The sequence below is a fragment of the Telmatherina bonti genome (genome assembly GCF_933228915.1).
Source record: "Telmatherina bonti genome assembly, chromosome: 2".
NCBI lineage: Eukaryota > Metazoa > Chordata > Actinopteri > Atheriniformes > Telmatherinidae > Telmatherina > Telmatherina bonti.
Window position 1 is genome coordinate 12,810,637 of NC_136620.1, and position 15,118 is coordinate 12,825,754.

A 15,118-nucleotide genomic window follows, 5' to 3' on the forward strand; every position below is an offset into this window, starting at 1 on the left:
CAAAGAGGAAACAATTCAGACTTGAAGCAATTATAAACTATTGATAGAGGTGTTGATTATCAACATCAGCTGATGGGTTCCTGAGACATTTCCGTGGCTGACACCTCTATTACAACACCTTCACCTTTTTTTAGCTTCAAATTATACACAATAAGACAATACTTTACTTAGTCCTACGTGATTTACGCCGCTATCGCCTGGCGATAGTATTTTACCCCAGTTTGTTTTGTAGACATAGGAACATAAAAAAACAGGTTTAATGGAAGAGCATCAGATGGTTGGAAGACATTTATGGCTGATTCACTGCATCAAGTCATATGTGCAGAGTGGTGGCTGTAGCTCAGGAGGAAGAAAGTTGGGAGATCAATTCCAGGCTTCCCCTGACACTAAACCTTTATGTGTCTATCGAGGTATATATGTAAGTCACTTTGGATTAAAGCGTCTGCTAAATGACGGTAGGATAGGAAATTGATCAAATCAATTGAAAGATCATCTGCAGAAATGATTAACAATACCTGTACATGAATTCATATTAATATCTGCAATTTTTTTCTTTTGTTTTCACGTTAAATTTAATCAAAGCCCCGTTAAACACATTACCATCAACTCTCTCTGACCACAGATACCATCCATTGTTATGCGGCGACATCACATGCTAAAAAAACAAAAGTGTGTCATTATTACAGACTGACAACTAAAACCCTATAATCACTGCAGCTCAGCTCAGCACCCACACACACAGATACAAGCAGTTACTCAGAAAATCTGCTTCATTAAAGCAGCTTCAGTTTGCAATCTAACACCAGGGCCACTTACAGAGGATAAGCTGCGATCTTTATAGGTAATTTATCAGGAGTCTGTGCTTGTGGCCCTCAGCTCAGCTGCCTGACATTTGCTTTCCCTCAGTTATGAGGAGCAACACGTGACAAATTAACATCTCCTGTAGAGCATAAATAGTTCTCACTGAGGGCACCGCAATCGTCTTCAAATGGAATTAAGTTAAATATGACAAACAGGAGAGTTTGATCTGGAGCAAAGTAAAATATTCAAATAAAAGCTAGACGTTTAAACTAAGATTAAAATGTATTTTAGCAATACTTAGTCCAGTTAACCAGCATGATACACTTTACACTGGTTTTGTCCGCAGTCCCGTCTATCTGCAGAATTTAACTACATTACTCTAGACTCGTGCTTCATTGACCTTAAATGGTTTATCTGGCTCAAGTTGTTTGCAGACAGTAACAACACACGTCAAACAGCAATGCCACGTTCTCACCAAGTTTACAAAATATCAGGTTAGCAAGCCGCTCATACCTGGTAACGACCAGCTTCCGGGGCAGAAAAGTGTTGTGTTATTACTAGTTAAGTGAGGAACGCAGGTATTATTGCTGCATGTATTGTGGCGTCCCAACATTTTTGAACGCACGTCTGATTTCTTAGTTAAGATGTGTCCTATTGTGCAGGAGAATCAAATCAGGGAAACAATCATGTAAACTAGAAAATTTCTGACTGAAAACTGGTTTTAAACAGTTTCATGACTGCTGCTTTACTTCCAAGGTCTGCTTGGGCAAAATGTTGCAGAGAAAGAATCAGAAAGCAAACTGAATGTTTGAAGACGTAAAAAGATGATGACTGTGATTCTAACTTTGTGGGTTCAGCTTGCGTGCTGTTAGTGACAGGATACAACCATAATGTAAACCCATGTAGAAAAGTCTCAGGACAGCAGATACAGCAAGTACATGCAGCCACATTATGACTACATATGGGTGGATCCCCTCTAGTATGAGTTCACTGTACTCTGTGTTTGTGTCTGCATGTGCTATCTAAAGGACTATTTCCTATTACATAAGGTGTGGTTTGATCAGCTAGCAGCAGCCCTGCAGCTCAAATACTTCAGCACTACTTGGCTGAATGCACTCTCTTTGCTTTTTCCTCTTTCTTGACTCAAACACAGAGTTTTCTGATCGCACATGAGAACACATACATTTACTCAAGCCTGAATTTGCTGGATGGAAATTTGGAAACAAACTGAAAAGCAGCAGCGTGTATATCTCTTGTAACTATTTCTGAATGCTGGTGTTCACCTGTTCAGCTTAGCAACACAAAAACAGCAGTGATGTATGAAAGTCTCTCACTTTTAAAGTGGCTAGTAAAAAGTAAAGCTGACTGGTAAATTACATGTGAAAAAATGCTGCAATGTTGATATATGTATGGCCTGTACTGTGAAACTGGGAAAAAACTCAATCTGATTTTAGGGTTTAATATTTTCAGGAGATGGACTGGTGAGCTGTCCAGGATGTACCCTGCCTTTAATCCAAAGACTGCTGGGACAGGCTCCAGCTTCCCCACAACACTGAATTGGATTAAGTGGTTAGGAAAATGAATGAATGATATTTTCATGAATGTAACCTTAATATTCTGAATGTTTTTATCTTGTACATTTTCATTCATAGACAGAGTCATAGCCACCATCATCGTGGTCAACGTGAAATCTTCAGAGGATTGTGCTTATAAAACTGGTAATGATTTTATTAACTAAAACATCATTACCTAATAAGCCAGACTTTGTGGAGCACTTCTCATTCAAACTAAATGTAGGTAAAAAGTGCTTCAGTATAAAGAGAGTATAAAATGAAAACGTTCAAAAAATGATAATTATACTGAACTACAATAAACTATAATTACTGTGAAACTATATAACTGCATCGCGGTGATGATGCTGTTGTGTTTGAAAATTTACTAGTTTATTGTAGGTTCTTGAGCTCTCTTAATTTAAGACAGTTTTATAAGAATTTGTAATCAAATCATTTGTATTATTTTAATTTAATAAAATCTAATTTACTCACTGATTTATATCGTAATTCTATAAGATATCTTTATGAGTTTTGTTTAGATTTATATTGCTCTTGCAATAAAAACATTAAGCACACTGTACAATCGTGTGACTTTCCTTAATGTGTCGCTATCAACATTGATAAAAAAAAAAAAGTACCCTAATTGAATGATATTTTATTCAAATGAAAAATATTTGTTTTGCCCATCTATCCTGTAACACAAACTCAAAAAGAAAACACCTGGTCGCACGACCCACTATTTGACCCTCATCTTTTAAAATGGAGATGCTAGTCATTAGCATCAACAATGCTAATGACTAGCATCTCTAAAACAATGACACACCGATTAGACACTGCCTCTAATGACCACAGATAAACGTGGCATTTCCCCTGAGAGGTTGGCAATTGTCACACCTCAGCTGAAAACTTAAACTTGCTGCTTTACTAAGCTAACTGGACTTGCTTGTCTTGTCTTGCTTGCGCTAGCTTGTCTTCTGCTCTGACTGCTAGCAGACAGCGAGGTGCTGCTACTACCTACTGTTGACTTGGTTACTGTCTGAGGTTTCCACAATAAATCAGCAAGATCTCTCTTTAAAAAACATATTTTATCTCAATATGCGTATGATTTTCTAAGTAACATAGTTCTTTCATGTGTTTGACAAGTTAAACGCCTCTTTACTTGCATGAAAAAAAATCAGCTGATATTTACTTGCAGTGAGTTAACCAGTTATTTTTTCCTTGTCTGTTATTCCTGGTAGGGTGTCTCTAAAACAGCAGATTTAGTAAGAGTGTAAAATTCAAATCATTACACAAATATCATGCCCTTGTGAGCAACAGGGATAAAGCCATTTATCATAGATACATCATGTCTTCAAAGGGATTAAATCAGAATTATCCTCATAACAGTAAACTCAGGATCGTGTCCGCACACAGACAGATGACATCGTGCTGCAGGAGACATGTTTTAGATCTCCTCAGTGTGCACAAAACACGATTTAGGGTTTAGGAGGTACAAATACACACAATAGAATACCATATCACAGACAGAAACAACCGTTATCTGTGCCCACATCTCTCATCTCTCTTACCAAACATCTTCTATCACCTTCCTATTTGACCTGAAATTATTAACTGCTTTATGTGTTTTTCACAAACCAACAGAGAAGCTGCAAATCAGTGCAACTAAAGCCAATAAAGTTTACAAACATGCAATCACAAGCCATCTGTTTCAGCACAAATCATTCATCTTTGGTAAATCTGAAATTCTGCGCACAGGAAAACAACTTCAATGGACTGTTTTTCTACGACTTAGGAGCAGCTAAAAGAAGTAAGTTTCTCTTTAATACCTCAGATTCTCTTTAAAGCGATTAAAGTAAGTGGAGACGGAGCTGAATTATAAAAGCTGACAGGATAATGGAGGAAAGCGTCACAGCGACGGTGGGGTTTTATTTAGGGAATGTGGCCTTTTTTTCTAACTGTTGACAACGAGGAGGACAAAGAGCCTGTTGAGGAGTCCAAACAGAGGGCTGATTCTGTCCTGCTCTTTTTGCATCCAGTCTGGCAGGACTTTTGAGTTTGCTTCATTGGTGACGTAATAAACAACAAGAAGAACGACTTGAAGACATTTAATGACTCACACTTCTTTATACTGGAAGTTAAGAACAAGTGGGATCTGTTGGTGCTGACAAGCTGTGGTGCTGCAATGTTAACCCAGTTTTACTTATTTATTTGGGGTCTCTCTAAAATATGCTGTTTTTTTTCCACAGATTTTCAGAAAAACTGCGAATGAAATGCAACTTCTGAAATCTTACATCACTTTTTGTCAAACTTTTCAGAATTTTATTTAATCCTGTAGAGGTTATTACATGAAAATAATAATAAAAACATTTAAATGGAAAAACAAATAAAGTTTAAAGATTTTGTCCCTGAAAAAAGGAACTTCTATGACTTTAAATAGCTTCTTTTAGAGAATGGGAATATATGAATACAACGATCTAACCCTTCCAGACTATTACAACCATGTCTTTTAAATGATAAAAGTATTTGTCAGCCAAATAGAGGCAGATGAAGGGATGCAGCCATGATGCTTAACGCCTGCTGTACAAGCCTGTAGGGGGAGTTTATGATCTGGGGGTCCTGGAGTTGGTCAATGTTCAGCAACACTCCATGTCCAAATAATGAGGTCAGCCAATACCTGAAAATACTGAATGAGTCGATTATTCCTTTATTTTACCTTCTCTGATGGCAAGGCCATTTTCGTAGAGGACAACAGCAGGGTTCATTAAGATCAAAATGTGGAAAAAAGGTTCAGTAAGCAGAAGAAACTATTTTCACCGGAATATGCTGGGTAAGGCTTTGCGCAGTGGTCAGACTCTCTCCTCAGGAATACAAGCTCTGGGTGAAACATCAAAGCAATTGATGCAGTGTATTTCATATCAACGTGCATGTTTGGGGTTTGAAATATATTTGAGTTAATCTGAGAAGTTATGATCGGGTCGTCCTCATGGAGCAAGAGGCGGGGTACACCCTGGACAGGTCGCCAGTCCATCAGTGGACCAACACAGAGAGACAGACAACCATTCACACTCACATTCACTTCTAGGGAGAATTTGAAGTAACCAGTTAACCAAATATGCACGTCTTTAGCTGGTGAGAGGAAGCCGGAGTAGACAACCCACACATACCACGTGGAGAACGTGCAGACTACACACAGAAAGGAAACGGGCAACATTTTACAACAATGATGATTAAATAAGTTTTTGGAGTATTACTGACGGTATGGATCCTTTCCCAAAATTATATTCTTCGTTAGGTGTTATGATGATGATGGTGAAGCAAGCTGCCTGACACATTGGTCCAGAATTTCCCACAGGTGCTCCATTAGGGTGGGATCTAGTGTTCAGAAAGGCCACAGCTGTTATTCTCGCCATGCTCGCTCTCATTAAACCCTTTTATACAATATGAAACTATTTCTCTTGAAAGTCAGAACAGCAGAAATGTTTCATCACAACATATTAAGTTGATAAAACAAATCAACATAGTATTGATTCCCTTTAAGGAGACAACAGGATCTAAATCAAGGTACAAAATCCCTCCCACAGGACAGCAGAACCACTATATTACCTCAGTGTTATCAGAAGTTTAGGTTTTTGCTAAGCTGGCTTAAATTCTTTGTTTTGACAAGAGGAAAGCTTCGTAATGCCAAAACAATGCAAAGCCACAAAAAGCAAAACAGGTCACAATCTTTACCGACAAAAGTCATCTTTGAACTCAGCTTGTTGTAACATGTATCTGTCAGCTGTCTCATCTCATGAGATTTGAAGAAAAATTACGTAAAGCTCAACTTTGACCCATTAAGTCTGCTTAAGTTGTTGCCTGAGCAGGGGATATGAGTCAGCAGAGGTCAGCAATGTTAAGTCAAACTGGAACACACAATAAAACACTCTGCCACTCCTTTATTTACGCATTTATAGCCATAGTTCACACCTCCTACTCAACGGCTCTTTCTCATCTACATCCTGTTTAGTAGCTGGCAAAAATAAAACCTTTCACTGACTTCATTTAAAACCGATACACAAACTAACCCATCTTACATTCAGCTGTTTGAACATCATTTCCATTTGTGACCAAAGTGTGTGATGAAACACAATGAGTATGGGCTAATTAATGAAGTTAAGTCATTAACTATAAACCCCATCATTCAAACATCGGACACTGGAGGAATCATATTACTGGATGCTAAAAGGTCGACATTCCCGATGAAGCTTGCAGTTAAGACTTTAATGCAATTGAGTGCGTTGAAACATCTGATCACTGATAATCTGCTGTTTGGGTAGCTTTCTTTTTTTATGTAAGAAATTCTGGTTTCAGTCTAATAATATCATTTCAGTTATATTCAATTGCTGAGACTAAAACAGCCCAGTTGCACAACTAAAGCCACTTTTTTTCCTCGAACATTCGGCTTTAACCCTTCCACTGGCTCATACTGCTGCATCAAGAATGTCCACAATGTGCACTCAAATTACTCACAATGCGTCTTGAAAAGTAGTGAACATTGATGGTCACTAGAGTTAATTTAGACCACAATGCATTGAAGGCAGGAGCTCAAACTGGCACATGTGACATGAAAGTCAAAGCAGATTAAAAAAAAACTGTAGATCATAATTTTATATCCTTATTTATTGAAATAATATGTAACAACGAAATAATAAAATACAAAATGAGAAAATAAAATAAGTTCGCACGAGTTTGGATTGGATTTGGAATGACGTGTGGTAGTTGCCATGGTGACAGTCAGTTGTAACATGATTTGCGATGAAGCAAAAATAGCAAGCTGTGTCTGAATCGCCAGCAGAAAGAGTGCACCAAATAGTATATAAGGTGGCCTTATAGGCATTAGGAATAGTGTGGACGTTTGGACACACGCAATAGGTGCGTTTCCATTACACCTAGAATTGTGCAAAAACTAAACATCATAAGAAAGAAAAACACTTGTGGAAAAAATGAAAAAAAACACCAAAAACTTTTTAAGCTCTCATGAGATGGTTTTTCCAATTGCTTCGATACAGAAATATATCGCAAAATTGTAATGGAAACACATTTTTTTACATTTACATTACCCCGGACATGATGTATGTGGTCATGACCAGTTCGTTTCCAGTAAAAATGGAACGAAATGGAACAAACAACAGCAAATTTCAGGGAAAATGCGAGAGCAAAGCTTCAAAGAGCCGTAGCAAATTCTCTGCAGCAAGTAGAAACCCTAAAATAATGCTACGCAACTGCCTTACATAAAACAACGAATGCGCTAATCACTGTTCAATGGAAACACCTGCAATTCGCAATTGTTTGTCAAAACCTCAAAACATTGCTTTTATTTGAGACAAAAAATGTAACTGAAACAGTTAATGTTTCTTGTTGTCAGAATAAACATAAAAAGAGAGACAGGGATCTGTGCCCCAATTAAATACATCGTAGCTTTTTGTTTTATCTTCGTTCACTGGTCGCATGCAGGCTACACCTCACAACACTGTCCCTCATGGTCTGAACAGAGGATGGACAAAATGCTCCGTCCATATACGTCTACGTATCGAACATTGAGCACAAATGAGCCCAATCTTTATTGAAGCAAGATTTCTGTTGTGAGGTCAATTAACTAAAATACAATCTTGCAAACTTCAGTTAGTTGAGAATAGTATTAAATCCTTAATTCCACTTTAGAAAGTCTTTATTCCCCTTTAATGAATCAATATATCCTCCAGCAAAGATATAACTGATGCTGCATTAATTTAAAATTACACCTAAATCCTTACAGCTAGCATAATAGCAACATTCTCTGATCCAGAATAAAGAACTTTACTGTAAAAAAAAAAAGAAAAAAAACTGCATTTCAGCTGTATGTCATCAATGACAGAATAATGGAGGCCTAGAAACTCAGACTTGACCGCAAACTTGTCAATGTAATGAAGTACACCTAACTACTTGCATTACAATTTAAAGCCAGCGTAAATCATAGATGGGTCTCAAAAATCTGCCTCAAACACGTAGCTTGAAGACTGGCAAGAGGGATTCTTTTGTGATTCTGATCTTGTGAGAATCCAGCTGCCTCACAAGGCACATGATCAAACACAGCGGTGTTGTGTCTGCACTGCCTGAATATTGTAGCGAAGCTGCAGTACTTTCTCTAATCCGCTCACGGTTAAATTTCCTTATTTCATTTTCCTCTGGTGCCACAACCGAGTTCGAGTTAGTCAAAGAGGTCCTTTAGGAGAGTTTGATGAGCAGAGGCGATATGGAGCACTCTTAAATACGTCCTCATTGGTCCTGTAGGCACACACGGATTTTTATCTAACGCCACTGGACTGCTTAAAACGCCAGGAATGAACTTAACAAAGCAGATGAAGATACAGACTAGTTCACATGATTTTATAAAATGTAGGAAAAAAATAGATTTACAGTTAAATCTCAAGGACAGCCACTGAAACTGTTTACAACAAAGTTTTAGAGTTTTCTCTTTTTTTTTTTACCTGCTGCAGCATCTCCTCAGTGGAGGCCAGCTTCTGCCGATGCTCCTCCAAAGAACTCTCCAAGTCTCTGATCTTCTCTCCTTGCGCCTCCACCTGGTCAGTCAGGACGCTCACCTGGTGGGTGACACGATCGTACTGCGTTAGGACAGGCAGAGGAGCGCCGAGCAAATTGATGCAGGCAAAAAATGGAACTGAAATGTACTAAAACTTAAATAGATATTAATAACAAGCCAGAAACAAAGAGAAAAAGAGTTGTTAAACTAAAACACTCGCTCATCCTGGCATACTTCACTTCACGACAGCACATGGTTACTCAGCAGCCTGTCACTCAGGAATGCATTTCACATTTACTATAATATCCCTGACAACCCATTCACCTCATGCCAAACACACACACACACACTCTCTTTGATTCCTCTTGTTCTACTGAACCGTGCCAAATCCATCTGACAGCAGCTGATTCTCTGTCATTTCTCGGATTTTTAGCCCTGCAGCCACATCCTATCTCACAGCACTTATGCCAACCTTTCTGGCTAAACATGCCTTAAAGTTCAGAGAGAAAAGAAAAGCCAGACATGTGTTGTGGCAGAAGAAAGGATCTAACTGACTCACCTTCCTCAGAATGAACCAAGAACTAGTGAGTAAATCAATAAGTATGTGAATGAGTTACATGTAAGATCCCGTGAGTACTAAACACCCAAAAACATAAATATACTTCACAGAATACAGCTTTTTGCTGTGGAAATGACATTTAAAATATAGTTTCTTACCTCTCTGAAACTTCACACACAAGGAGGGAGGAGAGACTTCTCCGCCAGGCTACAGGGAAGTTAGTTGCTAACCACAGAAAGCGTATCCACTGACACACACACACACATGCTGAAGCAAGAAGAGACTTCAATCCTTAAGCAGCAGGTGAAGCGAAAGTAAAACAAAGAGCTTTAAAAGGAGCCAATTAAATTCCAAGTCCAGAAAACAAAGCCCCGGTCTTCCTGGATATCAACCAACCACAGCTTATGTCAGATGAGGAATGTATAACAGGTAGGCGTGTGTGTGTGTGTGTGTGTGTGTGTGTGTGTGTGTGTGTGTGTGTGTGTGTGTGTGTGTGAAGTGGTGGTGGTGGTGAGAAGTGAGATGTGGACTTTAAGATAGTTTTATGAGCCAGGGTTGTTCAGGTGGGTGGTGCACTTGTACTCAATATAAACAAACAACCACTCACATGGCGTTACTGAAAACGAATGTGGAAAAAGCACATGCACAGAAAAAAAACAGCCCCGGGAACAGTCTGATAACGGCAAATCAAATGTGAGGAATTTACAGAGAGATTGTGGAAAAAGCAGCTGCCTGAACTAGCTATTAAAGTAATCCAAAAGTAAGACCTGCTGACACCCCGTATCACAGAGACGTATAATCATCTCCTGCTTTACCGCTGCAGCCTAGTAGGATAGTCACTGCAGAAGTCATAGGTACGCTCATGTCCATGCAGCTCAGATGGTGTCTGGGCATGTTTTGTTATGAAGAAACACAAAACATCTTTAGTTTGAAGATTACAGACTACAGGCTGTGATGTTTTTCTTCCAGTGTGGTTAATATCATTCCAGACAAACTCACAGCTGATTCACTTGTAGCAGAGATTGAAGTGATCACATCAAAACAAACACAACTTAACTGGATTAACCTTCACTTTTCATGACTAATCCCTGTCTGTAGCTGTTTGCATGAAGAATTAGAAGCAATCAGAGTTATCAGAGGAGAGTTGGGAAGTGAAATACCTACTGAAAATATGACATTAAAGCAAAAGGGGAGCGTTAGTGATGAAAGCATGAGTGTCTATGAAATGAAGGGGAGAGTCGGCTCTGACCTGCAGCACCAGAGACTCCTTGTCTCCCTCTAGTCGAAGCAGTCGTTCTTGATAGGTTTCATTGTTGGATGGAGAACAGAGGTTCACCTGGACAAATGCATAACAAACACACACACACACACAAGGATTAACAGGGAAGGTTGAGGATGAATCAGGGAGGATGATCTGGTGACTGTCAACATGTCCAAAAACATGTCAGAGTGCTACAGTCACCAGGAAGATAACTCGCTAAATAACCTTAATAATTATCATGATGACGGGAGTCATTTTTATCTTTTTTTGTGCACATAAAATTTCAATAAAGTTACAAAGCCTCAAGTCCAATTTAAAGTCCAGTTCATTCATTCCCAGAGAGGACGGTGTCACAAAAATGTCTAAAAATATGATTTTTCTTCCTGAGTGAGATGACATCACTTTGAAATGCAAGTGCAAAAATACATATTGGCGACTTGCTTGGTTACAAAACAATCATTTTTTAATTTTTTTGTGAACAAAGGTTTTTTCAATAATAATATTGCAAAATGGTCAAATACAGTGTTTAAGAAACTATGAGTTTATTTAATTCTCATATTTATTTATTTTTTTTCATTTGTATTAAAAAATTAGTTTTCTTGTTGCTTTTTCTTCTTGGTTTCATTTTTTGTTCCATTTCTCAATGTTTTAAAACTAGTTTAAATAAAATCAAGCATCTGCATCATCAAAACAATATCAATAATTATTTTTTTAACATCACAATCCCAGTGTTTGATTGGTAGATGGCAACCCAGCCTGAAATAAAGAACCAATAAGCTTGGTGGGACATTTTTGACTGAACAGAATAAGCTGGGGGAAAAAAAAACCTTAACAGCTGGGAGTCCTTGGCGATACAGGACAGCAGATATCACAGAAAAGTAACTGCTGGTTTGTGAACCTTAAAGCATTTAAACTTAGACTATAAAATCCCCACTACTGCACAAATACATTTGAAACAACATAAAAATGACCCGACACAAACTGCAAATAAAGATTTTAACCAAAATACAGTTATTTACTATCTTTAAATGACCACTAGGAAGGTTCCCAGGCTGCGTTTCCAGTTCCACTTTTCATCTGTCAAGATCATTTTGAAAAGCATCCATGTACACAGGGTAAGATGGGTAAAACCAATAGACTGTATATAAAAAGATGGACGGAGCCTCCGTGACGTCCACAATAGGTTTCTGAAGAGCTGAATTAAAGCTCGGTTGGCGGTTCCTACCATTGCCATCTTGGCAGGGGCATGCCTGTCATCTCGCCAGAAAAATACAAATGTGGGCAAAGAGGTGAAGTTGAAAGGAAGGCTGTGAGTCTCATGGTGGATGATTGACACCGAGCAAACTCTGAGCTGCCTGCAGCTAAGAGCTTACCGAGCTAACCAGGAGCTAACCAGCTAACGGAGGTAAGCAGGCTAAAGCTAAGCAGCTGTTCTATGTTCCTCTTGCCTGAAGCGGAAAATCGGGTACCTGTCAATCAAAAGGACACGCCCCTAAATATAAATGAATTTTGAGATTAAATTACTTTTAAATTGGGGAGCTAGAAAAAAAATCACTCCCCCCACAGTTGTTATAAAGGTAAACCTGACCTATTAAACCTAAAATTAATTGTACCAGACTGTAAACATGTTTATTTCTGCTTTAAAGTTGGCCTTTTTAAGATAGGAGTCTATAGGGATTTGATCTGTTTTGGAGCCCCTAGTGGATGAAGGGGGAAATGCAGTTTTTGGCACTTCCACATATGGTTCCCTTTTAACCATTGGAGGTTGCCGCTTGGTAAAACCTTACCCAACACATAAACAAGGAAATCTTAAATTGGATTTTTATTGATTTACTTTAACAACTATTAACAACTTCAACATAGGAAGTGAGAGACATTTAGTCAGTCACAGAACAAAGCAATGAATGAGAGACTCTTGAAATAGCTGATTGTCTGAAACACATATACGCGCATGCAAACCAACACACAACTCTGTAGAAAAGTGCTACATTGGCGGAGTGTATGTGGAAGCAAGTCATGTACTCCCCAGACGTCTGCTGTTACCATAGCCAACAAATAACAAACAAGAGGAAGAGAATTGCAGATTTTGGTGATTCAGGCAAAAAATCAAGTAACAACCAAAGACCAAACTGTCTCCATAAACTTACTTTTCCTCGATGTTCAGGGTTAGTTTGGGTAAAACTGCTGACTCCTGCATCTGCAGCTCACAGAGCTCCTGCTGTTCAAACCCCTCTCAAATGTCCTCCCAATACAAAGCACACGATATAAACTTATGAAACATCCTCTGACTCATCTGAATATCTTATATTTGAAAATAGCCCCACATTGTCACTGAAGCTTATATAATTTTCACAAGATCACCCTATTCCCACATCTGACCTCTAAAAGTCAAAGAAAACCTGCTTTATACTCATATATTATTATATAAAATCTGACAGCAACACTAAAGTAAAGCTACGTCAGGCTTCATCAAGAGACACTTTTAATATGTGCTTAAAAGTGCAGTGAAAGACTCATTTTGTTTTGCCTTTTCCAGTTCTTCAGTCCCTGTTTATACTGAAGGAAACTTATATGTTCAACAACTCAGGAAATGAAAATGAAAATCAACCAGAACATTTTTTAGATTCACAACTATTGGAATAGTTTGTGGAAACTAATTAAGTCCTCTTTAACCATCTGTGTCTGAAAATGTAGACTTCTTGTCGGGGATACTTAAAAAAAAAAAAAAGGACATAGACATGGCCTGAGCTTAAGCTTGGTTCTGTATTGTTCTTTTGTCATTAATGTTACATGTCTGTATGTCGACATGGACGAGCTGACTTGAACTTCGAATTTCCCCTCGGGGATGAATAAAGTATCTTTGATTTGAAAGACAATGGTTTCTGCTTCTCTCAGGTTTGGGCCCATGAAAAACCATTTAGAGACTGTATGAAACATTTTGCAGCCCAGCTAAACTGAAACAATGTTTATAGCCTGTGAAGGCCAGGATTAGCTCTTCCTTTTAGCTAAGGCGCTAACGCAGCACAATCTAAGACAAGGCATATTAAAAAGGCAATAAATGGTATAACATGCATGTTGGTTACATTACTTCATGTCTGACAAGAGAAATGAGGAATATTTGTCAAAAGAATAACTTTTGCTAACAAAAACATGTATTGAAAATGGCAAAGTCATTAGATTTTAGATGCTAATTCTGACTCAGCCTTTTAATGGAATGTATCAAGACTACAAGAGAGCTTATAGACACATAAGTAATGGAAATTTTACATTAATAAGGGGTTAAACTGGTAAAACTAAGCTTAAATTGACAGGAATTGTCAAACATTGTAGTTCTTTTTAATGTTAAAGCTGGTTGGCTCACATCTGGAGCTGCAGCAGGTAGCTCAAGTAATAAGCTACCTAAGTTAGCAGGAAAGGATAAGGACAGACTTGTCCTTCAGGACACCAAACTAGAGTCAAAACACGAAATGAATATTCAGGTTGCTACATGCAGAAGTGCAAATGTTTGTTAGCATGTTTGCTAAAGCAACTTTAAGGTAACACTACTTGACACGTGACAGTTGTGTTTTGCTTTACACCACTGCACCACACGCCAGCAACTGGATATCAACTCCATTTTGGAAAGAGCTCAAAGAGAGACTGGGTGCTCAAATCAGCTTTTAGGCAGCACTAAAGTATGAAAAAAGCTCAGTAGTGCAGCTTTAACACATCAATGCAGGTTTGTGGCTAATGTTGGGGTGTGAGTATTTGTTTTCAATCAACTTAATAATTATATCTTTAAAATGTTTGTTATTCATACTGCCTTATGTTTTATTGTATGTAAATATGCACAACCTTTTTAAAACTTTATAAAATGAAGTCAAATTATTTCATCTTGTATTTTTTGAGCTTTACAGAAGACACAAAACCCAAAGCCTGATGTCAGGATTTAGTGCATATGGTGACCTAGATGTATAGAAAATCTATACATCTGTATATCAGGTTGTCAACTCACACTGATGCTAACAATATGTGGGACAACAACTCTGTAAACTATGAAAAGATTCATGTATTTGATCACCAAAATTATAAAATAAAACCTTCAAGTAAGACCTCTAGATAAAAGAGATTGTGAAGCTAATGGCTAAGTTAAAAATAAATTCATTGCCTTCACAAATCTGCTGCTTTCCAAACAAACATAAAATACCTCAAAATCATCTTGTTATTCTTGATGATCTGACAGCAGCTGAGGTCAGCAGGGCCACCATATGGACACATTAAACCTATCATCTTACTGCAAACCAAGAACTGAGAAATGAGAGCAGAGAAGGGAAAGGAACTCTGGACAGCTTCTCTTTCTCCTAAAATTTAGATTTACAGTATGGCTTCTGATACGTCAGTCCAAC

The 15,118-nt window shown here is 38.1% G+C and overlaps 1 protein-coding gene across 1 annotated transcript in view; it reads right to left on the bottom strand.

Annotated features, from left to right (window-relative positions):
- ppfibp2b (PPFIA binding protein 2b) overlaps positions 1 to 15,118 on the bottom strand; it is a gene marked incomplete at its 5' end in the record, with an annotated part of 77,701 nt that overhangs the window by 40,352 nt on the left and 22,231 nt on the right. The window contains 2 exons of the mRNA XM_079248421.1: positions 8,861 to 8,974; positions 10,722 to 10,808. Coding sequence (XP_079104547.1) covers positions 8,861 to 8,974; positions 10,722 to 10,808 — 201 coding nt within the window. The remainder of the gene's footprint in view (positions 1 to 8,860; positions 8,975 to 10,721; positions 10,809 to 15,118) is intronic.